Source organism: Numenius arquata, chromosome 2, assembly GCF_964106895.1.
Source record: "Numenius arquata chromosome 2, bNumArq3.hap1.1, whole genome shotgun sequence".
Taxonomy (NCBI): domain Eukaryota; kingdom Metazoa; phylum Chordata; class Aves; order Charadriiformes; family Scolopacidae; genus Numenius; species Numenius arquata.
The window spans coordinates 25205977-25232583 of record NC_133577.1 but is presented as its reverse complement, the minus strand read 5'-3'; the positions used below and the strand labels follow the sequence as shown (position 1 = coordinate 25232583).

Sequence of the window (26607 nt, the reverse complement as noted above, 5' to 3'; positions counted from 1 at the left end):
CAAAACCAAAAAGGCTATCTATTGAAAGTAAGGAAATTCCCATATAGGCATTTGGAATGTGTATGGTAACAAAAATAGAAGCCATAAAAACTTCTACTTTTTAAGAATATACATCATTTGAATAGGTGGTCAAGTGCTATTTGCAGACAACAAAAGGAAAGGAGATAAAAATGTAAGCAAAATGTAAAAGAATTTGGAAGTTTTTGGGGGGTTTTTTTTTGTTTTTTTTTTTTTTTAATAGGGAGATATTTTAGGCATTTATCTGAACTTTGAAATCCCATGTCTACAAAGACAATTTTTTTAGTGGGTGAACAGAAGGAAACCGGAAGAGTAGCTACATTAAAATTTAAAAGGAAAAAAAATTTTTTTTAGAAAGGTTATAGAAAATAATTATTACATTAACAATTACTGACACACTGTTATATGCGGATAACTCTAATTATGTCTACATTTATAAATTATTATTATATTATTACAGCTGAATTGTAAACAGTATTTAGTGCAATTTGAAATATATACAAGCAGGAACATGATCAGAAGTTTAACTTTACATAAGTTCATGAACAACTATAAATTGAAGCTAATGGACTTATCGATCCACAGCCTGTGAATTTTAAAGTGAGAAGCTTCAGTAAAATGGTGGGATTAGAAAGCAAAAACATTTTAAAAATGAATATGAATAGTTAAAGGTAGAGAATTTCACTCTTTCCTATTGCCATCATGACACACTGTATTAAGAGCAGATATCACCAAGGTATATACAAACACATTTTCTTGTAACATAGGGAAAGATAAAATGCTCTTCCTCCTAATTCCAGACCTGTACTTATCGCAGTGTCAAACAATATGCAATTCTTTCTCCAAGAATGAGCCAAACACTATAAATGACAATCCATGACATTTTTTCTCAATCCCAGACATGAATACCAGACATATAGTTTTTCAGTCACAGAAGACTGAAAACCCTTTCAGCTAATTAAACAATAAATGACTCTCTGTCAGTGCTGATTAATGTATACGTACAATATATGCCCAAAAATGCAAGAAGGCAAAATCAAGAGGTGCTCCTGGACTTAGAAGGATATTATTCAATATTATATGCAGGTTCAGACCTGCAATATACTTTCACATGTTGCTGGCCAAAGGCCAGATTATAGAATATCCTGCAGGATTAGTCCCTTTTTTCTATTTAACTGAACACCTGTCATGCTTAAAGTTACACTTTGAGTCACGTGTTTTGTCAATCTAGATGAATATTCAAATTTTGCAAAAATAAGCATTAGAGAAAGCCAAATATTTGGTGGAGCCTGTACCTTCACACATGCAATGCATTTGGCTTGACTGCTGTGATGGCAATGATTTTAAAAAATAACTCACAAGGAAAATTGCTGATGTATTACAGTTCGAAAAATCAGGCCCATAAGGGGCCCAACCATGTATTTCTTGCATATCAAGGGATCACTGAATCAAAGCTATTTGTATGAGTAAGAACACAGAATGAGTTACAGTTTAATATTTTTCCACTTCTGTTTTTCATGCCCTCTTATAAAATAAAATTTTTTAGAACAAGAAGGAAAACAAGTCTCAAGTTAAAACAATTACACAGATTATTTTGTGAAGTAATCCTCTGGCTTTTAGTACACCCACCAGAATGTAGAACTTTTTATAAAATAAATTCCAAATGTAATATAGGAAAGTGTTTGGAAGGATTTTTTAATTAGCTCCACTATAAAGAAATCACAAAATTAATAAAAGTTATTGCAAAATTCTGTGAAATCATAAGGTGTTTAGGTACGTCATTTCACATAAGTTGAAAGGTCCATTCCTTTTAGAATTATTTTCACATACTTCAAAATGAAGCAGAAAACCCATGTTTTCAACAGCTTGGCCACACTAAGATTTAAAATAGTCCTGGTTTTCAATTTCTGCACTGATCAAAATCTGACTAAAACCAATGTTGGTATTGTCAGGTATTTTAATTTTCAGATATTAGTTACTGATGTCAACAGATGTCTCACTGACAACTACAGAACTGAAGTGCAGATCCATTTCTTTCTATAAAATCTAAGAGAACAACCTTTGCTGCTGTGCACACAAATTCATGCCAGTACATACAAAGATTTACATAGATAATATACTTATAAAAATACACACTGCTTATAGTAGGACAGGTTGTCACAAAACCATGTTCTTATTTTTGCTTGATATGATGTATATTCTGGCATATATTTGTTTAGACGTTAAAATGCTGCCATTGCTCATGCTGTATGTAAATGATATGGCTACACACATGAAGGCTTAAAGATGATTAGTTTTTATGAAACTGGTAGCATGTGTTTGTGATATATAGGAACAGAGGTATTGTGTGTAGGAAATGAAAATAAGATTGAGTGAAAAATTAAATACATGGATTTTTTCCTTGAAAGTGCATGTATCCAAGTGTAATAATTATCCCTCTTTTTTTTAATCCTCAACGAAAAATATCTGACTTTTATTACTACTCAGAAACATTTGTCGAATGCTACTTATTACAGAAATACACAAATACTTTCAGCTTTCAAAAAGGAATAGGGGTCCATTTTGATGGCTGTTAAGGAAGAGCAAAGCTCTCTCATGGTAATCCAAGTGATTTATTCTTATCACAAGATCCAGGCAATTCTGGGTTGGATTGTGAGTGCTGCATGCCTTTGACTTCTCAACAATCTGATTCTAATAAGAAAAGCACTTGTTTCCTCACCAAGCAATGCGTAACAATTTCTCTGAACTGAAACTACTTAAGTTCCCTTTTAAATGCAAACAGTGAATCAAATACAGTGATACCAAGGTGGAAAACACCCCTCCAATGTACGCTACAGTGGTTCACACAGAATTTAAACATTCACTTTTCACACAGAATTTAAACATTCACACAAAGAGTGACTAGGTTGGCAAAGGATGAAAGTATATTTATTGATTTCACATTATTAATGGCTGAAAATAGCCTTGATGTGTACCCTCATTATAGCATGTGTATTATATGGCATGTGTACCACTCTTAGTCAGTTTAATAGAAAGTCCTTTAAGACACACTATCAGATTAAATTTCATTCTAGAACTATATTTTATTAAAATAAGCCTTCTGAGAACTTATGAGGAAACAAAATCACGCCATGATACAATATTAAAAGATTAAAAATAAAATTGGAGCTTTCCTGAAAAAAAGGAAAGATGGTAAAATAATGTAAGTTTAACCTTAACATCTTCAAGTTTTTACATCATATGGTAAGTAGAACAAGTCTCTCCAAAGGAAAAAAACATTGCACTTTCAAGATTTTTGTGACTTATAGTGAAATAGCGTAGAGTACGAGTGCTAAATGAAAAGTGAAAAAACATTACAACATAACAAGAATTTCTACACATCTTTGGTTTTGAACCCCCCTTTTTTGAAAAAGAAACATAACAATCAAAACTCAAAAAATACATAGAGAAGAAACAACATTGAGTACATCACAAAAAACAAGTAAGAAACACATTTGCTAAAGAACCATCAATGTTGTTACCAGTGGGGGTTCCAGGGTTTGGAAAGGGAAGGTAGTACCAGTCAGAGGAATATCAGGACAAGGAGCTTACGATGCGGACAGCACAAAGAAACAGTTGGAATAGAGCAATAAGTCTCACATCCTTGTTGTCTCAGTATAGGACTTTCTACCTGTTGCCAATGTTGACATGGGACCAGAAACTATATAGCACTGACTTTGAAGAAAAGTTGACTCTATTCCTGTGTCAACAGCAATTTTTCTTCTACTTTGGCAAGAATAGTTTCAGGTTTACAGGTTGTAAACTCAATGACAGTTACTTATTAATATGCTTCTGCATCAGATTCTGATGATGTGAGAAACAGGCTACAGAGTACATTTTACATCACGTTCCCTTGGGAATCAAGAAAATGATCTTTAATGGAGAAGTAATTAATTACTCATAGAGTAAGTATCTCCCTTGAAGAAAAGAACGGGAGAAAACATTTCCACATCTTTGGTACTTCCTTTGTAGTATTTACAGATGGTCATTCATAAGATTGCAAACAGACATATGATCTCAGGTATCCCACAAAATCTAGGATACTTTGTTCAGTACAGAAGTTTCTCCACAGACACACTGGCTGGGCTTTCATAATGCTATCAGGTATTAATAACAGTACCTGTATAGCTCTTATGTAAACTACTTTTCAATGAATTGAAAAAGGTGTGCTTCATAATATAAAAAAGTTATTATTATTATTATTTGAAGGTAGCATAATATCAAGAATAATGTAACCCTGAAAAGAAAAAGTAGTCTTTTTTGGTTTGGCTTTACTTTGTTCCGTTTTCTTGAATTTTCAATAGGTGGATATTAATACATTAAAAATGTGCTGTTAGCAAATATTATCCCTTTGTGCCAAGAAATCTGTGATATAGCATGATTACTGGATCTTGACATTGCTGCTGCTCAGTGATAAAGAAAATAAATACACATGATCCAAAGTGTAGAATTTTGTTAATTGGCCAAATAAAAAATTTCCATTGAGAAAACAAATAAAAATCCAGATCATCTTCCTCCCCAACATCTGGCTAATGAAAAGACATCTGCTGGGTTTGAGGTTATTGTTTCTGCTGAAGGGCATACACATTTTGTATTTTAAATTCTCATGGCGATGGGAACATCTCATAGCAATTGCTCCTACAAAGCTCTTCCTTTACTTAAGTAAGGAACCTTTGAGGTATAGGAACCTTAACAGATCAAGTAGCTTTCAGAGCAAGGAAGAACCATCAGTAAATATTATTGATTCCTCTAAATTAGTGATGCATCACCTCTTTCTTGTATCAACTCCTGACCGCATTAGATAAACCTAGCCAGTGACAAGTCCTCTCCTTACTAACCACCCTCAAATCCTCACTGGATCCACCACTGATTTCCTGTGCTTGCACAAATCAGTGCAGCGATAAAGCCACATTCAGTACACAACATAAATACTACAGGAGGACTATAGCACAAGGCTTTGAGTATGTATAGGTTGTTTGGGGTTGCTTTTTTTGTTTGTTTGCTTTTTAACATTCATCCATCACAAATACTGGGCTCACTATAATGAAAAGAAATAAAAAAGAACAGGAAAAAAAAAACAAGAAAGAGTTTAAAAAAGCTTGCTGCTCTTACATCTAGTGTGCCAGTTACTGTGCAAATCCTGAGAAACGGAGGAAGAACAAAGTGGGGAGAGTTGACACAAAACCCGAGAAGTTTGGAATACACAATTGTAATAATAATAGAAAAGAACCCACTAGTTTAAACAGTCTTACAGCAACAAAAATTCTAATGGTGTTCAGGAGCTGTACAGTGCTGACACAAAGCTAACAGCAGGAAAATTAAAGAATAGGCAGTTGTTTTTAATAATTACCACGCTCATGAGTGATGACTGAGGAAGGGAGGACAGGACAATTAGTTGAAAGAAAAGAAAGCAGGGAAAAAAAGAAAAAAAGTTGAGAAACTGGTTTTAGCAAATACAAAATATAGTTAGTATTGGTTTTGGCAAAAGTAGCTCTGTACTAAAAGGGAAAAATCAAATAAACAGAAAATTAAAAAAAACCTCTCAAATGAGGAAGAATAAAAATACTCTAACACGGGTAGAGTAAATTATGCAGTGTTTAAAGATTTATTTATATTTGCATGCAAAATCTGTCATTTCTAGAAATAGAGGCAGTAGTCAAGAGAAAAATGAGCTGATATCTTGACAGTCCATTTCAAAATCCAACATTATAAATAATATATTTAATTATTTAGTAGCAAAAATGTTGTCCAAAAGAGCAAAACATTATGCAGAATAATCTTCAGTAAAACATTAAAGTAATGGCCAAAACCTTATATGCCAGATAGCTGCATCAGTGCTCGATCCAGAATCTTGTGACTAAATCTTATCCGCATGGGTTCACTTTATTTTGTTTGCTCGTATATATATAGATTTTATCTATAATTTAGACTATGGGAGCACTTTCAGAGAAGCAGCATTTATGATTGGTCTTGAAGTCATTCAGTCATGTTTAATAGATCATGATTTTGATTTGAGACAAGCAGTTTGAATATTCAAGAAATATGCCACACAAAAGAGCTACAAGCACAATAGCCAATGAGATATGCAGTGTTGCAGGTATGAATTATGAACCCCCAAATGCAATAATGATTATGCAGTCAAGCTTTTTTACCTTGTTTTTAAGATAAAAACAGGTTAAAAGATTAGGTCACTGTAGGATTTAAACATAAAAATGCACCACACAAAATTCTGAAGATAAGGGAAGAAAGTGCTTTGGTAGCTCTAAGTCACATGAGAATGAACCTAATGTTTCCAGACAATCACAGTAAGGGAGTAGTAGAACTTACTGTCAGACAGAAGAGAGAAATTGACACTAAACTGACAACACAGAGGATAGAAAGCCAAATTGGTTCAAAGTCAAAAGTAAAGCAAAAATTTTGTAGTATTTCTCCAAAGACAAACAGAAAAGAATGATTTCAAAGAAAAAGTTTTCCCATCAGACTTTTTTTTCTAAATAACAGATACAGTTCCCTCTACCTCTAGTATTTAACCTACTGCTTAACTAAATTGTCTGTTTTTCATTCCAGCCAAAACAGTTTAAGAAATCGGGTGGGAACTCTTAATTTCATTTTATGCTGAGACTGGTTAGGGACTTAGGAAATGTTTTACATGCATAAACACTTCTGTTTGTAACTAGAATCTGTTTTCAATTTTACACATAACATCTCTTCTTCAGAATGATGGGTAAGAGTCCTCTGAGAGTATTCTGAAACTCAACACATGCTAGTGATTTACTATTGACAAGCATGGGCTTAGGTAGGCCAATTAAACATAAACCACTCTGGGGAATCGTATTTTAGCTTCAGCCTATAGATTATATTTATAGGGTTCTTTCAAATTCAGCTTGCTTCTGCAAATGTAAAAGAGAAATGTTCACAGAACATTTCTGTTAAATCAATAGTACCTGATCCCTCTTCAGTCACCATGCCAAGGCCTTCTGCTTTGTTCTGACGTTCAAATGCATTTAGGTCAAGAACGCTGCAATGAGAAAAATTACGTTTTTCCTGTGATTAATTAAATATGTGTAATATTTCATTTTGTGAAAGATACAGAAGGATTTGAGATTTCACTTAAGTATATAATCATACTAGCGTCAAGAAGATACATTTCAGTGGCTTAATATATGTCTGCTATAAGATTACGAAACTCAGCTTTACAGACTTAACCTGCTTTTGCCCTATATATGACAATAGAACTTAGTTCTTTTATGATCCCTAAAAAAGGGAATGGATGTGTTTATGATATAAATACTCATTTTAGGGATTACAAAGAAGCCATATTATTGACTACTTCTATATTATAGTCCAGTTCATCCCAAGCAACAAGGTCCATTAAGAAACTATGACATTATTAGTTCCACTCAGTGTTCCTCTCCCTCCACATTCTGAAAAACTGAAGCTGCCGAAGGGGAATATGTATTCAACTAACCAGATTTAGGAACATATACTCTCATATATTTTCTTTTGTGAATCTACGAAGTTCTGCCTTTCGTGGCTTATCATGTCAGCTAGCCATCGGTACCTTTCCTCATAAGCGAGAATGTTCATACAAGTCAGACGAACGTAGATGAACTGCAATAGGAATTCTGCTGGCAAGAAACCTCACTGATTTAAAAATGAAACTTGGACAAACCAGTGTTAAATAAAAAGGGTGTAACATCGTACCCTTGACGTAACAGAAGACTTGAACCACTTGATCCAGGAAACCCCTTTTAGTCCTATGGTTTATGTTCTTTAATACATTAGTTATTGATAAGGTTTATTCTTAGGAATTATACATAAAACATTTAAATATATCTATATTTATAGATATAAAATCAATATAAACTGTCATGAAGCATGAATGGACAAAAATGTCACAGTACCTCCACAGTTTATTAAAACACAATATTCCATTCCTTTTTCTGCCTTTTAAAGTCCTATTAATATTTCTAACAAAGTTGGGTTTTCCCAAAATCTTTATGATTACTTAACATTGATCATTAACAAGTTCTCTGCAGGGTTACAGGATACCTCCAGAGTAAGAATTCGCCCATGAGGAATGCTCCTAACACTGGAATTATTTTCTTCCATATCTCAAGTGGATACAAATGCCATAAATATTTGTGAAAACAGATCTTTTACCAAGGTAAATCCATATCATATGAAGATTTTCATACCACGAGCACCACCTTGTCCTTTACCCCAAATCTAGCACATTACAGTCCCCAGGTGTTGTTTGCAAAAAGCACGTAGATCTTTCCAAAACTATAAATCCTGTGGAATAAAACCTAAATGCAAAGTGATAAATTTTTAAAGTAGATATTTTCTTACCTACAGGACTGCATAAGACCAGCAAGACTCTGAAAGAATCCCACATCCTTTTTATCCTTGAGGTAGTCAAGCATTTTCTGCAATAAATGCAAATAATTTATGTAGAGAATTAATATTTATACCATGTGTTAATCTAGTTTACTTAATATTATATGGATTTTAGATTACTACTGATGCTGGCATTTTGAAGTATTCCTAACATTTACAAATTAGATAAAAGAGTCTTGCAGAGAAAAATCCAGGTATCAAAAATAAATAGAAATTTAACGTTCATGGCGTTTACAGAAAAGAAGGTCATTCATTTTGGATATTCCTTCCTAAAACATGGAAAATAAAGATATGAACTAAAGTCAACACAGCCAGCAGAATTTAGTGTTTAATGTAAATACAATCTTGCCACTACTAGGCCACAAATTTGTATTGACACTACCATTTCAGCACCAGACTGGGCTTGTCATGACCTCAGTTTGTTTTAGATTATTTTAGCTGCAACATCATGTTAGTAGTCATGTGAGTATTTTTTAAAATTTGGTTTAGCTTTATTGTAATGTGTAATACCTATCTGATAACAGATTGTAATAACAAGAAGTTATTCAGTGGAGTGAACTCTGATTCTAGAATGCAACATGTTGTTGAGTGAAGATACAGGATGATACTGGAGGTCCCTGTTGTGAACAAAAATCACAATGCTCAAAGAGAGTCTTAGGAGGAATGCTACAAGAATTCACATTGTGAATGAGGTAAAACTCTTTTTGCAAATTACAAAAATAGCAGGAAAAATAGATAAGTAACTTCCAAAATGAAAAAGCGCATAAGCAGACACTGTTAACAAAATGTATCAGCATTAATGTATCTACCAAGTAGACCCAACATTACAGAAAAGGAACACTCCCATCAACAACACCATACTAATCAAAGCAAAGAACTCCAGATGATGGTGGTGATGACTTTCCAAAACCACTTCTGCACCCCCCACCCATACCATTCTTCCCAAGAAGGACTGAAGAATTGATCTTAGGACCTAAAGGAAAATTGGAAAGGTGAACATAACACCAGAGAAAATAGGTAGAAATGAGGCAACTGAAAAAATAGCAATTCTAATTGTATCACTGATGCTTTCATGTTATAAGTATGTAATTTAGACTAGTAGTATTAGTGCTAATGTAATCGTACTGTTTCCTGCAATCTGATTAGTTAAGACCTTTTCAAATAATTAAAAAAAATTATGTTGTAGCATTACAAATTCAGATTAAATATTTATGTACAAATTTAATGATTTTCCTAAATAATCTAATATCATGACATCACAAAGAAGCGGCAATGGTTCAAGCAGGTATTTTTCTGCAAAATTTTTACTTTCTGGTCAATTCCTGGTAATGGTCACCTCTGAAAAGAACATTATTTTTGGCTGTATTCAGCAGCTTAAGTGGTTGCTTAACTTCAGAGCTTAACTGTTCCCAGTTGTCTGTATTCTTCAAGCTGTTCTACAGCAATGTAGTAATGGCAGGTATGAAGCCTTCTGGACTCTGGAACCTTCAATTTGTACAGAACACTGAATATACTCTCTACCAGGCACTTCTCTTCAACAGTACAGAATACTGTTAATATACCAGACTCATCCACTGATCACCACATTATGTTACTATAGATTAATAAATAAAGTTTGACTTCTCTGCTTTTATCACCAAGACTCTCCACGGCATAAGCTAAGGACTTTTGAAGTTGTGTAACATTTTTTTTGGTGAAGACTGGGGTCAGCAATTTTGCTCTACTGGCTACAGGACAATGGCAATTTCCCAAGAAATCCTTCCCTCACACAGAACTCCCCTAGAAGTTAATGATTTAACATAAAATTTCCCCCTTCCAGCTGAAGTGCAAAACAAATTTCTTTTAGCCTTGTATTCTGTAGATTAATTATATATATACAAATAAGAAATATATACCTAGCAAACAAGATACTTTTGTATACTATTTTCTTCTGGGAATGGGAGTCAGAGGATAAACAGCAACTGACTGATAGTCACATTACATAACGCACTACTACAATAATAATGACCAAGGTATAAAGACCTATACTGGCTAGAATGGGTGAAAATAAATGAGTACCTTACCTGTTGAACAGTAGAATTTCCTCCATTTAAGATGGCAATCCCTAGCTTTAGGGTAGCCGCAACCATTGGCCCCATCTCACCTTAAAATTATTTTAAAATATAATTTTAGATCATATTTAAAAGCAGGAATGTCCTATTAACTCATCCGTACAGTGACTTAAATGGTAATTTATCAGGAGAGGCCTTTTTGGTTTTTTTGTAAAACAGACTTATTTTTTTTTCACGATCTCTACTGTGGCTTAGTATCTTCCTGAGTGCCTACAGACGTAGCGTAATATATACACAGCACACAAAAGAAGCAAGATAGTTGAGGAAGACCTGAGCTCAATTAATATAAATCATATTTCATTCACTAGAGTTGATTTAAGGCTGGGTGCACAATTTTAAGTTAGCTTTCAAGTTTAACAATGTGTCCCTTCTGCATGCAGGTCTAAATATTGTTTTCACATTTCTTCAGAAAATGACAGTGATCCAAAGCATTTAGTTATAATAACTGAAATTTGCAAACGGTAATTTTTAAAACATTGCTACTCTAGAAAAAAATCTAGACAATGAAAGCATCAATGCTTAGAATAAGATGGTGGCTCAGGGAAAAAAACATCATTTACACTTCTGAAATGTTTTATCAAAGTACACCAATAAAGTACATATTTGGGGAGTGAGGGGAAAAAAAAGAAAAAAACACAAAAGTGTACACCTACTTCAGAACTATATACACCCTAAAATTTGGGGGCCTTTTGGTCCTGCTAAAGCTATGAACTTTTTCACACTTCCTCTCAAACATCACTAGAAAAATAACAACAATAATAACAGTAATTATTATTATTATTATCATCATCATCATCAACAAAGATGACAAAAATAGAAATAACAATAATAACTCCATGAGAATTACTCATTATATTTTTCTGGATTAGCTGTCAATAATTTCTGAAACTGTGGGTGCATTTTGAAAGCAAACCTTAGCGGCAAACATCTGCAGGTTTTGCCCAATAAGAATTACAAGATCACTAGAATTAAGGTTTAATATGTAATCTACACAACAAAACATTACCTTTACTAGCACTGATTGTCTGCAGAACCATCTCAGCAGCACCCCGGTCATGCAGTCTGGCTTGTTGATACAGAAGTTTTTGCTTTTCCATTTCTTTTTCCTGAATAAAAATTCCAGTCATTTAAGATGAGGACTTCAGTTACTATCAGTTCTCCAAAGGTTTTTGGTTTTCTCTTAGTATATGGGCTCTATGGCAACATCATGGACCATTTCAATACATACAATGCTACTGAACAGATATTTAACATGTTCAAGTAATATTCTCCCTTTGGTATTTTTCTTTAATATGCTTTTAGTAGTTTATCTGAAAAGAGTAATCTCAATTGTAAATCATCAGGTTAGTTCAAACCCCATGTTCATTATATATAGACTGCATATATCAAACTTGCACTTTTGTGCCGTGTGTTTGTGCAACAGTTCACACTCTTAATAAATCTTCTATAGTGTGACCATAACTTCATACTGCTCAGTATGTGGCTCTTGAGTTGCAAGTTGTTGCTGAATACCAGAGTAACAGAAGCATCTCAGATTTTTTTTCAAAACATCTCATTATATTACAATATAGATTGCCCACCCTACCAACAGAATATTTGATAGAATACACTGTGCTTTTATATTTTGCATTCTCTAGCGGCAACAAACAATACTGCATGGCGTTGCTTGAGCAATGGTGAAGTTTGTTCTTTATAATTTAAACTACTACTGAAAACATAAAGAAGAACATAAAGAGCAAACATAAAGGCACAGTTAATTCCAGATGAGCTTGAACTTTCACCAAGTTAATTGAAGTTTACTGGAGAATTAGGATGACTAAGCAGTATAAGTTGCAAAATGGAAGTTGCATAGAGCCCTATGACAGCGAGTCCATCAGATGGCGTGGTAAAAAGCTTAGTCAAAAGGAACATGACACAATCAGTTAGTATCATGTCCAAAAACACAACGCCCAAAACATGTATGACCTAAAAGCAGGAATAGCTGCAGCAGAAGTAGCCAGAATGACAGCTTTGCTGCCATAAACTTTCCATCCAAGTTACGGAAAAAAGACATTGGAAGATGGAAGAGGTTTAAAAAATGAAGGCTTGCTAAATAGAGAGTATGAATAATAAATTAAAAAAGAAGAGGTAAAAAAGAGAAATATGTTCAAATGAATGAAAAAGAAACCTTTAACTCAAAAGCAAACCAACACAGACATTTATGCTGTTACCAGAGAGTTCTCGCCGAGGCTGGCAAATTTGTTTCTTAAATCTTTGATAATATCGTGCTGCGGAAACAAAATTCATCAGGGTTTTTTTTTTTTTTTCACACTATTAGCTCTGCTGTGGTTAAATTGTATCTTTCTTTTTTCCTTAAATTATGTGACAAATCTAGATGGAGGCACAAAAAGGAAAAAAAAAAAATATGGCAGCTTTGCTTCATATTTAGCCATGCTAAGGTTTGAAAGTTTTTGCCTTCATGTTTAAACCTCTTCCTGGGAGTTCAACAAAAACAAAACAGAAACATACACACACGCACACACACTCACATACAACATACGCACAAACCACCAGAAAATCATGACATCACAGGTTCAATATAGCTACAATAAAATATTTTCCTTTGCTTCAGATGCCACTGAAAATTGCTCAGTGTTTCTTTTTTAAAAACTTTTTCCTATTTCTAGTTACTTTTAGTTTTAGACCCAACAATCTTTCGTTTTTCTTCCATTGCAACATTTATTATTCACTTTTGTTCACAAGCCTAACATCAGCTATACTATTTTCATTATACAATATTGTTTTAATAAACTTATAAGAATGCTTATATGCTTATAGTGACGATGCGTCTGCATAATCTACAGACTAAATTAACAGGTATGGCCACTTCTCGCAATGGTACTACAGAAGAACAGTAGAAATAGGCATTGCCAAACAGCCTAAAGTGTAGAGTGGCATTTTCCATGGAATCAAGTTGTGTAGGTAACCAGTAACAAAGTAACAAAAGCGGGCCAGGTAACCAGTAACAAAGTAACAAAACAAACGAAACAGCAACAACAAAAAACCGACCACAAACATGTCTTCCAAAAGCAACCATTCCTTTGATTACAACTCCCAAAGATCATGGTTCCTTCTTCAGTTTGGCAATGCTTTTTCACTGTTGCTTTCTCCATGCAATGTTAATACATTGTATTGTATTACAATACAATGTAATACAATGTATCTGATGGTAGCACTGATATGAAGTGGGCCACCCATTGCATAGAAAGCATAATAAATTAACGGAGCTGCTTGCTGGTTAAGGTATCCCCATTTCTCCAAGATGTGCTTACTGCTAACACTGTCATCTGTGCTACCAGCAGAGTTTTTTGTACTTTATAATGCTTGCCAGTTGATATCAAGAAAACTACCAAAATAATTAGCCAGTGGCTTGAATTTTGTGTCATTCACAAACCCATCACAACAGTAAAAATACTTCATACTTTTAAAGTAACTCACCAGAACTTTAAAAAGAAACCTCAAAGAAAACTAAGTCTATTTTATCTTGGGTGCTTTCCATTTATATGGGAAAAAGCTGACCACTTAGAAATCTATGTGCGTGTATTCCCACATTACAGACTTTCTCCAGCAACCTAACAAACCAAGGAAACTTTTTCATCATACTGTTTGAAAACAGAGACTCAAACATTTTCTACTTCATGGTGGTTTTTTGGTTTTGTTTGTTTGTTTGTTTTTGGTTTTTTGTTTGTTTGTTTTTTTGTTTTTTTGTTACAAGCAACCCTATGCCAAAAATCCATGTTGGGCAAACCCACAATTTTTATCTTGAATATGTAGTCAACAAACTTGCAAAAACAAAATAGGAACTTTAACTGACAAGTGCACCACTCAAATTGTTTAAGAATGATTTTTGGACTCTCTCTTGGAGCTAAGCCATGTCGAGAGGTTTGTTCGCTGTTACCACTAAGCTCACAGTCATGGAGTACAGGCTTCTACTTCTTCCTTCTTCTGCTTCCTACTTCTACAGATTGGTTTTTTTGTTTTGTTTTGTTTTTTGTTTTGTTTTGTTTTTTTTTAATATGAAATTGTGAAATAGTTAAAGAGTAAAGAGAATAAACAAAAAGATGGAAAGGAAAGAAACTACTTTCAACTCAACTATTCTAAGATGAATGCTTCTCCTTTGAGTTGTCTTCATATTTTATACTTTTCAAGACCTCTATTTAGTCCAGAGAAGAAATCCTATTAGACAGGTCTTACATTGGCAAAACATCTGCTAATCTCAGTGTCATGCATGCACGAGTACAAGCTATGTATTAAAATATAACACCAAGTACTCAAGCAGAATCTTTCTATATATTTTTATATATATCTTATATATATTAAACCTTTGAGCTCAATACATGCTGGTTGATGATCTATAAATAAAGCTGAATTTTTCCTAAATCCGTCATTTTGGACTTCACCAGCTCTAAAAAGAGTATATACAAAATGAAAACATAATGCATTATAATTTCTAAAGATTAAATATGTGGGATTTCAAGAGTGTCAAAGGAGTTTATTTTATCAAATACGCTTTCCATATTACTTAAAGAAGTATTTCAATCCCTGCACTTTTACACTCATATTTCTGCTTCTGCTGAATGTCTCACCCCCAAAAGATTTTTTTTTGAAGTTACAAACTAATTTTTAATTATTAATAATGTTATCCATTATTAATATACCTCACTGGAAGTATCCTTTCTATACTGAATTCTGTCACATCCAGATTATCATACAACAAAAGGAATTCTTTAAAGTACACAAAGCAAAATATAAGAACAAGTTAAACAGGAAATTTAGAGGCTACTAAACTGCTAGCTTATAAAATAATTAAAATACAATTAATCTCAAAAGTGAATTTCATAATAAATGAATGGCCACTATAAAGCCATTTCTCCGCCATCTGCTGTGTTTTCTTGTTCTATGTAATCTTCCGTAGTTTAGAAATACTGATGTGTCTCAGTGCCAGGCATCTATAAAGTCTTCTGTCATTTGATATTACTTCCATGATACAAGTAAATACTTCTGAAAATGCTTGAAAGTGGTGTCTAATTATCGTCACTAAAAATGGTAAGTAGGTTCATAAATTAATTACCACATTCTTAGAGATACGCAATCAGTGGCAGTCTGTTCACATTTTTTTAATTTCCTCAAAAATACAGCTATTTATTTTGTATGTAATAATTCTTTACAAGACTATAGAACATTGGTAGACTTCTTGTAGTAGGGGATTTATTAAATATTTTAAAGTAAAAATATGCTTTTATCTAGTCTATCTTAACTCAATGAATTAATACAATTTGAAAATATTCCCTGTGTTCATCTTTATCACTGTTGGTGCTAAATAATACAATAATAATAATAATTAGTGGTGCTAATAATAACAATAAAAATCAAATGTAGCAAGGAAAAACATGTATGCAAAAGCGCTGTTTTGATCAGCTGTAAACATTCAGCTTTCTTAGGCGTTAGCTTAGGTATTTTGTAATATGGTGAGATCCAAGCAAAAGAAGTAACATTGATCTAAAAATTATGGGAAAAAAAGAGAACTGAAGAGGAACAAACCATCTTATTCATGAATTTTAAACAAATTTTAGACTAAATAGCAAAAAGCTGTTCTGCATAATACAACAGCTAAACAGATACAAGAATTACAGCAATCATTAATCAAAATTATTTCTTATATTCAGAGAAACAAATACTGGTGTTCTGCTGACTCTCCCCAGCAATAAAGGCCTGGGAGGAAAAAATTTATCATGTCATATCAATAGAAGTTATGACATACCTATGTTATTCAATATCAATACTCAACATGATAATCCACATGGGCACAAAGTCAGGATTGTTTTATCAACATTATATTTCACAGTTCCTAGCATTTCAACAATCTGTATTAAAAACTTTAATGTTATAAATATATTTTTTTAAATCAATATAAAATTAAATAAACAACCATACACTGCACTAAACGAAGTACTACTCTGTGCTGAAATAGCATTAAATCCGAGATACAAATTCACAGTAATAAAGATATTCTGAAATAAAAAACTTCACTACTTTTTTTTTGGTTAAAAGTTCTCCATTTCACCTTGCAGCAATATCTTTATTGATGTCATCATGTTTACGCTGTCATTCAATTACATATTCCTCTCTGGCAAGGAAGTTAGTTTCGTTTCCTACATACTGCCTCCATATTTTTGCTACGCTGATGAGATCACTCAACCTATTAATTCCTAGTCAAGTAGATAGGAACTGACACAGTATTGAGTCTCTAAAAGAAAAAATATTATATTGGATGACTTTCAAATCCATGTATTCTCAGTTTCCAATTTTTTCCTCCAATGTTACATAGCTAGAAAATTTTCAAACTGTGTGACCCTTTCTTGTTTTAAGCTGGGTGACAAATTTGACATATTTGAAATAGCTGACATAGATGTCTACCTCTCGAAAGGAATAATTAAAAAAAAAGGGTAATGGATTATTTTGAAGATTCCACTATGACTGGTATTAAATCAGTTAACCGGAGTGGAACATCTTATGTACCGGCATAAGTTTGGTAAGATTATTACGTAATTACTGCATTAAATGAACAAAGAACCTGAAAGCTATAAACGGTCACCTAATCATTGCAATGTATTTGTTCTTCAAAATATATCACTCCTTTACCCCAGGACTGCCAAAGGCCCTGCCTTACATAGATCCCAAACAGTTCTGTTGTGCTACAGCAGCGAAACACGGAGTGCCAGCTGGTGTTTGAGCTGAAAGACAGGGCAGATGGATGCCTGGGAGTACTCTTGAAAACTACCAGACTAATGCTGCTAAAAGCAGCAGAAAAAATGTAGTGGCAAGAGGTGCTGATAAACACAGAAGATGGGAAGCAGCCAGAGGAAGCAATGAAAGATCTTAATGAATAGCCTTCAGTCATCATTTATCACTAAGCTCCTGAACTGAAACCCAAAGAAGAGCCTGGGTACGTTATTCACTTTGTAGAAAAGAGATTCTCTGCAAGACTTTTGCTGCACATTTCCCATAGTCAATGGGAGGTTATTCATACAGCCCAAAATTGCCTTGCTGGATAGGCAAGAAACTGAGAAACAGCTGACCTTATAATGAAGACTGTATTAATGGCATTGATCCTATGTTATTGATGTCATAAACTAGATTGTGGGGAATCAAAACTCTGCAACAAGTAGGAGCAAATGAAGAGTGAAGGGCTGACTGCCTAGTGGAGGACACTATAAATTCTCTAACTGAATTAAAGACTCTCTTTATTTTTGCATAGAATCGAAAAAAACAGTGATTGATGGAAATAGAGTGGTGGGGAACACAAGGAGAAAAAAGAAAGGAGGTCCTGGCATTAACAAATAGCATAATATCAACACCATCAGTATGTAAGAAAGATCAAAAGCACTCTACCCTCCTTATGACAAGATGTAAAAACTGATCAAATCTTACTCGACCACAGGCTTGTGTTTTTGTAATAGATATATAAATAACTTATCCTGTAGTTGTGGATAGTGAAACCACATATTAGGTTGCATCCACTCCATTATGGATAGGAAAAACTAATGAGAAACACATTTTTGCATACTAATTGGAATGCTTCATTCCTAAGAATTGATACATTGATCAAGGAATTAGCTGGATGGCCGCACTCAAAGAGTTCCAGTCAATGGCTTGATGTCCAAGTGGCAAGCAGTGATGAGTCATGTTCCTTGTGGGTTGGTACTGGGACCGGCACTATTTAACATCTTTGTTGGTGACATGGACGGTGGGATCGAGTACACCATCAGCAAGTTTGCCGATGACACCAAGCTGTGTCGCTTGGACAACACACTGGAGGAAAGGGATGCCATCCAGAGGGACCTGGACAGGCTTAAGAAGTGGGCCTCTGCGAAGTGGGGCTTCATGAAGTTCAAGCAGGCCAAGTTCAAGGTCCTGCACCTGGGTCAGGGCAATCCCAAGCACAAATACAGGCTAAGCAGAGAACAGACTGAGAGCAGCCCTGAGAAGAAGGACTCAGGAGTGTTGGTGGACGAGAAGCTTAACATAAGCCAGCAATGTGCTCTCGCAGCCCAGAAAGCCAACTGCATCCTGGGCTGCATCAAAAGAAGTGTGGCCAGCAGGTCAAGGAAGGTGATTTTTCCCCTCTACTCTGCTCTTGTGAAACCCTCACCTGCAGTACTGTGCCCAGTTCTGGGGCCCCCAACATAAGACAGATGTGGACTTGTTGGAGCGAGTCCAGAGGAGAGCCATGAAGAGGAGGACTGGAGCACCTCTCCTCCTATGAGGACAGGATGATGCAGTTGGGGTTGTTCAGCCTGGAGAAGAGAACGCTCCGAGGAGACCATACAGCAGCCTTCCAGTACCTAAAGGGGGCCTAAAGAAAAGGTGGAGAGGGACTCTTTATCAGGGAGTATAGTGATAGGATAAGGGATAACAGTTTTAAACTGAATGAGGGCAGATTTAGATTAGATATTAGAAAGAAATTCTTTACTGTTGAGGGTGGTGAGACACTGGAACAGGTTGCCCAGTGAAGCTGTGTATACCCCATCCCTGGAAGTGTTCAAGGCCAGGTTGGATGGGACTTTGAGCAATCTGGTCTAGTGGAAGGTGTCCCTGCCCATGGTCAGGGGGTCTTGGAACTCAATGATCTTTAAGGTCTCTTCCAATGCAAACCATTCTATGATTCTATGAGTCTGACCTTAATTCCTATCATTCTTTAACAAAAATAGTTATTGTAAATACATGGTATACGGTCACTCCATTTATGCAGGCTTTGTGAGAGTGAGATATAATAGTGACCATTTCCAATGGGCTAGAGCCTTAAAAACTTGCATTATTTGTATGTACTGAAATTTGCAAGTCCTTCTGTACCCGAGATAAGCGATAGCACAATGTATCATTTTGACAAAAATCTAGTGAATATAAAAGTCTATCAAGAAAGTTGCTACCAGTAACAGGGATGAATAAAACTGACACAGGAAGCTCTCTCTCTCTCTTTTCTTTTCTTTTAGTGAAACCCAATTTAAACCAATCTATATTAAAAAGATGAGCTAGGTTTTGATTCATTTTTTTGAGTTCCCATCCTAGACGCATTTAGAGCATATTAATATGCAGCAAATCAGTATAGTCAGTGACTCAAATGCAGAAACCAATTTGCATTCAGCTAGTGAAACACTTGTATATGAAAGAATTTCCTATCAGATAGAATCAAGAGGGACACTGACACCAACTCTACAGGGAGTCAATTGAGTGTCTGTTCAGTATGATAGAGAGTTAACTTAGAGACAAAGGGCAAGGAGCAAAGATAATCATCATAATTCAAAGCAAATACTAGCAGGCAAATGCAGACAGGCACATAGTAATGTACAGACAACTTTATTGTGGGTTTACATTGCGACCTCCCTACTGCCCACACAGTGATCCCAATACAAATTATTTGTACAAAAATGAAACTACACTGCATGAGATATGGGCATGAAAATTGCTGATAAAATACACTTGCCATTTTTATCACATTTTAAGCTTGCCCAAAGGTCTCCGTCGCTCTGACTGAAAAGATTCAAGACTTCAAACATCACATATTTTTAAAGTCTAGAGGAGAATAGAGTTTTATTCTCATAGAAACTGAACAGTCAAGTCTTTTCACATGCATCCAGACCATGGAATAAAAGAACTGCCTTCCACATTGGACTCGGAATTAGATTGACAGACAGAAACACATAAATGCACACATGCACACACACGCATAGCTGGTATATATGGTCTCACATCTTTATAACTATTTCCTGACATGCCTGAAGCAAGAAAGGATTATTTATGGTTGTGTTTTTTCCCCTTTTAAAACACTTCTCACTCAGCAAGACAGAAAATTTTCTATGGAGCATATAGCATTTAGTGTACAATAAAAAGGTAGGCAGTGATAGACATGTAGATTTGAATAGATGCATTAATGGAAGAAAAAAAGAAGGAATTATACTATAAGATTGCTTATATACTTCCTTTGGGGTTTTGTAATATGTACTTTTTGTTTGTGGCAATTACAATACCTCTTAAACAATTTTTGTGAGGCTGTGTGAGTGCATTCATCTTCCAGGATAACACCTTTATCATATGAAGGTGGAAGAGAACTGTGCAAACTTTTGAAGGAGTAAAAGTAAAGTTGATCATGGGATACATCTTCTCTTTCCACAGCTGTATGGGAACCTTTCTCTTGTGCACTGAATGTTAATAGAAGTGCTAGCAATCAAAACACCCAAACCATTTTGCTTTTTTCAATGGAGATGGTCATAATTGTTCCCCATATTGCCACAGGCAACAAACTTTGAAGCTATTGACTGGAGTCTGCCCATCAGCTAAATCTGCACATTTCCAATCTCAAGCAAGTCATCTCTACTTAGTCCAGCTGGCATTAGCCACAACACAAATCACTATATTGAAACACTTCAGAAGCAAAAACTAGCTACCCCCCACACCATACCTCCTCTGAGAACATCAACCTTGCAGGGCTATCAGCAAGCAGCCTGAGTCAACAGTGGGAACTGAGACTTCTACTTGCATGAAGCAGGCAAGTAGGCTGGTGCTTAAGCCATGGGCCACCTTTTAAAAACAAATTGTGAGCCTTGCAGGATGAGACACAAAAGATTGTTAAGAAATTGAGTCAATTAAAAAGACATTGTGAAATTTCAGAGCTATTGGCTCTATGCTTTTAGAGAAAACATGGAACAACTAGGAATCACTTCTGGTATGGAGTAGCTATAGAGTTTCTACCAAATACTATCCCAATTAAGGTTAAGGACTCTATTCCAAAGGATCCAAATCCCAGACAAACTGTATTATACTTGATGCTCTCTCTGTGACAAACGTTGGAAACAAAATTCTACTACTGTATCAGAAATGCATGTCTGCTAAGATACAGAAAAAAGTCCAACTGCTTTCCCTTAAGAGCCAGATAAGTGATTTTAATCATTCAAATTAAGTTATAACCAGAAAGAAGATAACTGATGCACAAAAGGCAAGAACAGCAAAACAATATGAACAAGCCAAATGACAGTTTTCCCCAAAATGGCAACATAATTTTATATGACATATTTTATATAAATAATTCTTGGAGTCTTTAAAAAGAGTATGTGCACAAGAAGGGTTTGTTAGAGATGTCATGCTGAAACTGAAAACTTAAAAATGTTTTCAAGACCCTTTATTTGAACTTATCCAAGATGTTGGGCCTAAAAGTCACAAAATTAGACCCAGACAAATACACACATATTTTTTTGTTTTACCTTGCTGCGTTGTGATCCTGTCACCTTAAGGAAGGGCAAGGACAAGAAGCGAAATAGCAATAAGAAAAAGAAGTCCAAAATTTTTTTTCTGCAGGTGACTGATCAAATACATACACAAAATTGTCTTTTGAACAGATTAATACATTATCTGAACATAAGTTTCATAGCTACAGAAAAAAAACCAATAAGAAACAAATGAATGGGATCTTCTCTCAAAAGATAAAGTTGAATGCTGAACAAGGAACCCATTATAACTTAGGTAAGGAGCACTAATAAATCTTTACTGATAAATTTGTTCATTCACCTCAATGACTTCCTATTTATAAATTTTCACATCTATAAGCACAAGACTTTTGATATCTAACAAGCATGCATGGGCCAACTGACAAAACCTTATAATAATACATATTGTTTAATCAATGACAAGTCAGACATTGCATTTCCAGGAAAAACAAAAGAAGCAGCACTGAAATTTAGATTCATACTTAGATATTTACCAAGAAAAATAAATTTATATATTGAGTACATTAGCTGTAACTCAACTGGACTAGAACTTCTGAGTGACTAAAAAGAATTTGGTATTGGTATTCTTTCTGATTTCTGCATACAGCCGAATAGGCAATACATACTTAAATAATTCAGTGCTATCTCACGCAGCATCATGTAGAAAACATACAGAACATCTGATGTATACAAAACGGTGGGAGTAAAAGTAAATATGCTCAAAACCACCCCTCAAAAATCAAAACATCACAGGTAATTTTATATCAAATCAATCAGTATATTTGGGGAAAAAAAAATAAGTAGTAATAGAAGCATGTATTTCATGCTTCTGTGTTTTATTAAATATATTAAATGTAAGTATTCATAGAATGGTTCGAGTTGGAAGGGATCATCGAGTTTCAACCCCCACTGCCATGGGCAGGGACACCTCCACTAGAGCATGTTGCTCAAGGCCCCATCAACTGATTTGAAAAAATATAATACAACTTTTAAATGCCAGAATTATAACATGCTAAAATATATTAAAATCTTAAAAATATTAACAAGTTAATTCACTTAGTGCCCCTCAGAACAGACAAATTTCTTGTAAACTCCATTTTAATAATGGAAAAAGAGAGAGATCCCAGAGCAAACACATTACAAGAACTCATCTCTTTTAATCAACTCATATAAGTGTGTTTCCTTATACAGTGATGACCACTAAAATCTCAACTGTAAACAACAATAAATATAGATTTCCTATTCTCAACGTAAGAAAAAGCTGATGAATAAAGCTCACCTTTTACTAAGAAGCACTAACATATATGTGAACGTAAAAATACTGTATAAATTACTGGTACTGAATGTAAATGCCTACTGCAAAAAGCAGTATTATATGCTGTACAAGATACTGCCTGTTATTTATTTCAAAATAAGTTTCTATCCATAATATTTCTCTTCAAGGACTAAAAAGTTAAAGTCAATCAGATAAACATGTAAGATCCATTAAATAACTCTCTCTACAATATTATATTATGTGATACCACAGATTTTTTTCTTTTACTGTTATGAATCTGTTAACTCATATCTGCCAATCCAGCTTCTGACATGCAGTTCACTGGCATAATAAGCTGCAGTAAGCCATGAACCAAGAAACTTAAATGTCAGTTGAAAGCTATGAAATAATGTCTAATATGACAAGAAAAACAAAACAGAAGTATAATCTTACTTCAAAACTCTTCACTTCTTCTTCACCATCATCATCATCTTCATCATGGCAGCTCTGACACCACAGAGAAAGAAAAGATTTACTGATGGGGGGGTGTGTGGAGCTAAGCCTTATTTCACTTTACACATAATTTCTCTTGTTGTTCTTCATTAATTTTATTAAAACAGAAAAGATGCAAAAGATAGCAAAAAAAGTTACCTTTGCCATAATGTCAGCATAAGCCATATACAGGAAATCTTCTTCCAATTTGCTGGTTAATAGGGAGAGAAAAGGGAAAATGAGGAAGATTAGAGCATTATAGTAGAATTGGAGGTCAAAAATATTTTTAATCACCTTAAAAATCTTTTTAAAGAACTTCTATGTTCATAATTAATTACAAAAGTCTCTTTGGAAAGTGAGGATTTGGTCAACTAATACAAACTGAAAAGTAAAGCCAGCTACAAACACAGTGCCCAGAAATTCATAAACACCTTCCTATGAAGAGAACAGTTAATTTTTCCATTATACCTAGAATACACTTATATTTCACATTCAGAATATAACTCAATAGGGAACACAGATAGAAGAGGAAGGTGTAGTAAATCCTGAACACAGAATCCATAACTGTGAAAAAGTGCATCGGAGCATCTCTTTGTCTCTAGGAAACTCCTTACATCTCATTATCAGTCATGTTAAAATCTCTTTACATACCACAGGCTAGAGAGATTTCAGTGTAACAAACTCACCGTATCTACATATGTACGTTTTGGCCTAGTCTATGAAATCTCACTTGAACAGAGACATGTATAACTTCAAGTACAGGAATCTGAAAATCTGCACACACTCTGCAGTCTCTCACACCATCCCTACCATTTTTCAGTTAAGGCTGTTCGACTGAATAGCAGAATAAGTTGATGTAAAGGATCAACTCTTTTAACGCTTTCATCTTCTTCCGGTGGTTCCTCCCCAGGTTTCTTTAGGGAAAAAAGATTTTAAAAGTATATTCAATTATCTATACTGAAAAATGTTTTACAATTTATTAAACATTAAATACTCATATATGTAATTTTGACTTGGACAACGAGGAGGAAACAATTTCCAAGCAAAGTATGAAAAGCCTGAATCCTGACTGTGTTTATGACCATGAAGACTTACCCATAGTAACAAATATGATACCATTTGCAAAGCTTTGGATTTCCTCGCCTCATAAAAATTAACCCTCTTCTCCAGATTCTGAAAATAACTTCCATCTTTTACTGCTTTTACCCAGAATGAGTGGTAACCAGATGCCATTATTTGCTATTATATTGTCTTTTCCTTTCTATGTTAACAAGCTTCATTAGCTAAAAATTAGAATCCTCTGTTCCAAGTCGTAAGCAAGTATAATGTTCACTGAGGAACTCTAAGAGGCTTTGAGGGAGCAGAAATCCAAACTTGAAGCTCACCAGTAGTTCTAGACAGAAGGAGCTATATCTACCAAAAACAGTAATGCTGGCAGGATGTAGAATTTTAGAAGACAACAAATCAATAATATATAAAAAATATTACATATAATTCAAAATATTGTATGTGTCAGTTTCAGATACATTCCCATGGGAATGCTTATAGATCTCTATGTGTACTACACTTCATATATGGCTATGAAGTCTACCTTTCCCATTCAGCTATACCAAATATGACTGCTTGCAGCTGAGAATTCACTGTAGTTGACATATATGCACGATTGTTTCACATCCCAGTCTATGATAGCCATTCAAGGTTCATTTCACATTTTGCAATATGTAACAATATTTTCAGTACCAATAACAAGATCTGAACATTGCAAATTGTAACTTTAGTTATATCTCACCATTACTGAGGTCTTCCCCTTCTCTTTATTTCAATCTCATTTAGGAGTCTGACCGTTCTCTTTAATTAAATGGCAGCATTCTATGCTTGGTAATGTTATCAACCAGAATATCTCTCTAATGTTATCAAAACTGATGAAGCAAATGGGCAGAAGTTGTGTTAATGTTTAACACAAGTTATTAGTTTTTATAGGTTTAATTCAAATTAAATGGAGGATCAAATTCACCAATGAACAGAACTCATTATTAAAGCATAGCATGAACACTAGAGCCAAATGATTTTCTGACATTTCTGGGAAATAAGCATTCTTAATCTTCAATGTTTTGAGACATTTGTCCTACAGTTATTTAAGTGTAAAATAAAAAGCTTTACCTGAACACACAAGAGGATAAAACAAACACATTGAGTAAATTTTAGTTGCCATTTCTAAATGTTGAAGATTTAAGATTTAATTTTCATAGCACCTAATTAGTAAACATCAATTAAATATGTTTTTCTTATAAATTATTATGTTCAGCAATGCTGACCAACAAAAATAATCGATAATTTTATCACATAAGCTTAAGTGTTCATGTAGCCTATGTAATTAAAACAGAAGCATTTTAACTATTAGTAAAGACAGTGTTGAATATCCTATGACTTAGTATCAAACACGAAAAATCTAATTCTCTTAGAGGCTTGCCCTGTTGTAGCAGAATTAAGAATCAGCTGAATTAAGCTCCTCAAATAGAGTACTTGTGTATACTTTTTTCTTTTAATACAGAGGCAGAAGAAGTAGTGCCACATTTTTATAATAGACTAAAGGAAAGAAGATTCAGGGAACAAAACTGCAAGTTTAGTCCAGTCCTCTGCTTTAAGGGATGCAAGCACTCATCTTCTACATCCCAGAAACAGCCCTTACTACAGGTCTATAAATTGCCCGGACCTGGCAAAGTAAGTAAGGAGGTACTTTTTACTGCATTTCTCCCTTTAAATTATTTTCACTTAGCAGTAAAGAGAGTTCAAGATTCTCAGTACCGAGAAAGAACATACTACGGCACACAACATTATAGTTTACTGACTAGAGAGAGTTACAGGACAGGAAGTCTTGGTTATAGTTTCTGGGCCCTGGATTGTTCCAGTTTTCTATCTAATAAGTGAACAGTTCAGAGACTTCAGACAATCCTTCAAGCATACATTAGAGAACTCAAGGCTCCTGCTTTGT

The 26607-nt window shown here is 34.4% G+C and overlaps 1 protein-coding gene across 1 annotated transcript in view; it reads right to left on the bottom strand.

Annotated features, from left to right (window-relative positions):
- The window catches only part of RYR2 (ryanodine receptor 2), a 440097-nt gene that overhangs the window by 42605 nt on the left and 370885 nt on the right, over window positions 1–26607 (bottom strand). The window contains exons 77-83 of the mRNA XM_074144589.1: window positions 24426–24529; window positions 23775–23826; window positions 23577–23630; window positions 11575–11674; window positions 10521–10600; window positions 8410–8486; window positions 7002–7075 (exon numbers count right to left, since the gene is read on the bottom strand). Of these exons, the coding sequence (XP_074000690.1) occupies window positions 7002–7075; window positions 8410–8486; window positions 10521–10600; window positions 11575–11674; window positions 23577–23630; window positions 23775–23826; window positions 24426–24529 (541 nt within the window). The remainder of the gene's footprint in view (window positions 1–7001; window positions 7076–8409; window positions 8487–10520; window positions 10601–11574; window positions 11675–23576; window positions 23631–23774; window positions 23827–24425; window positions 24530–26607) is intronic.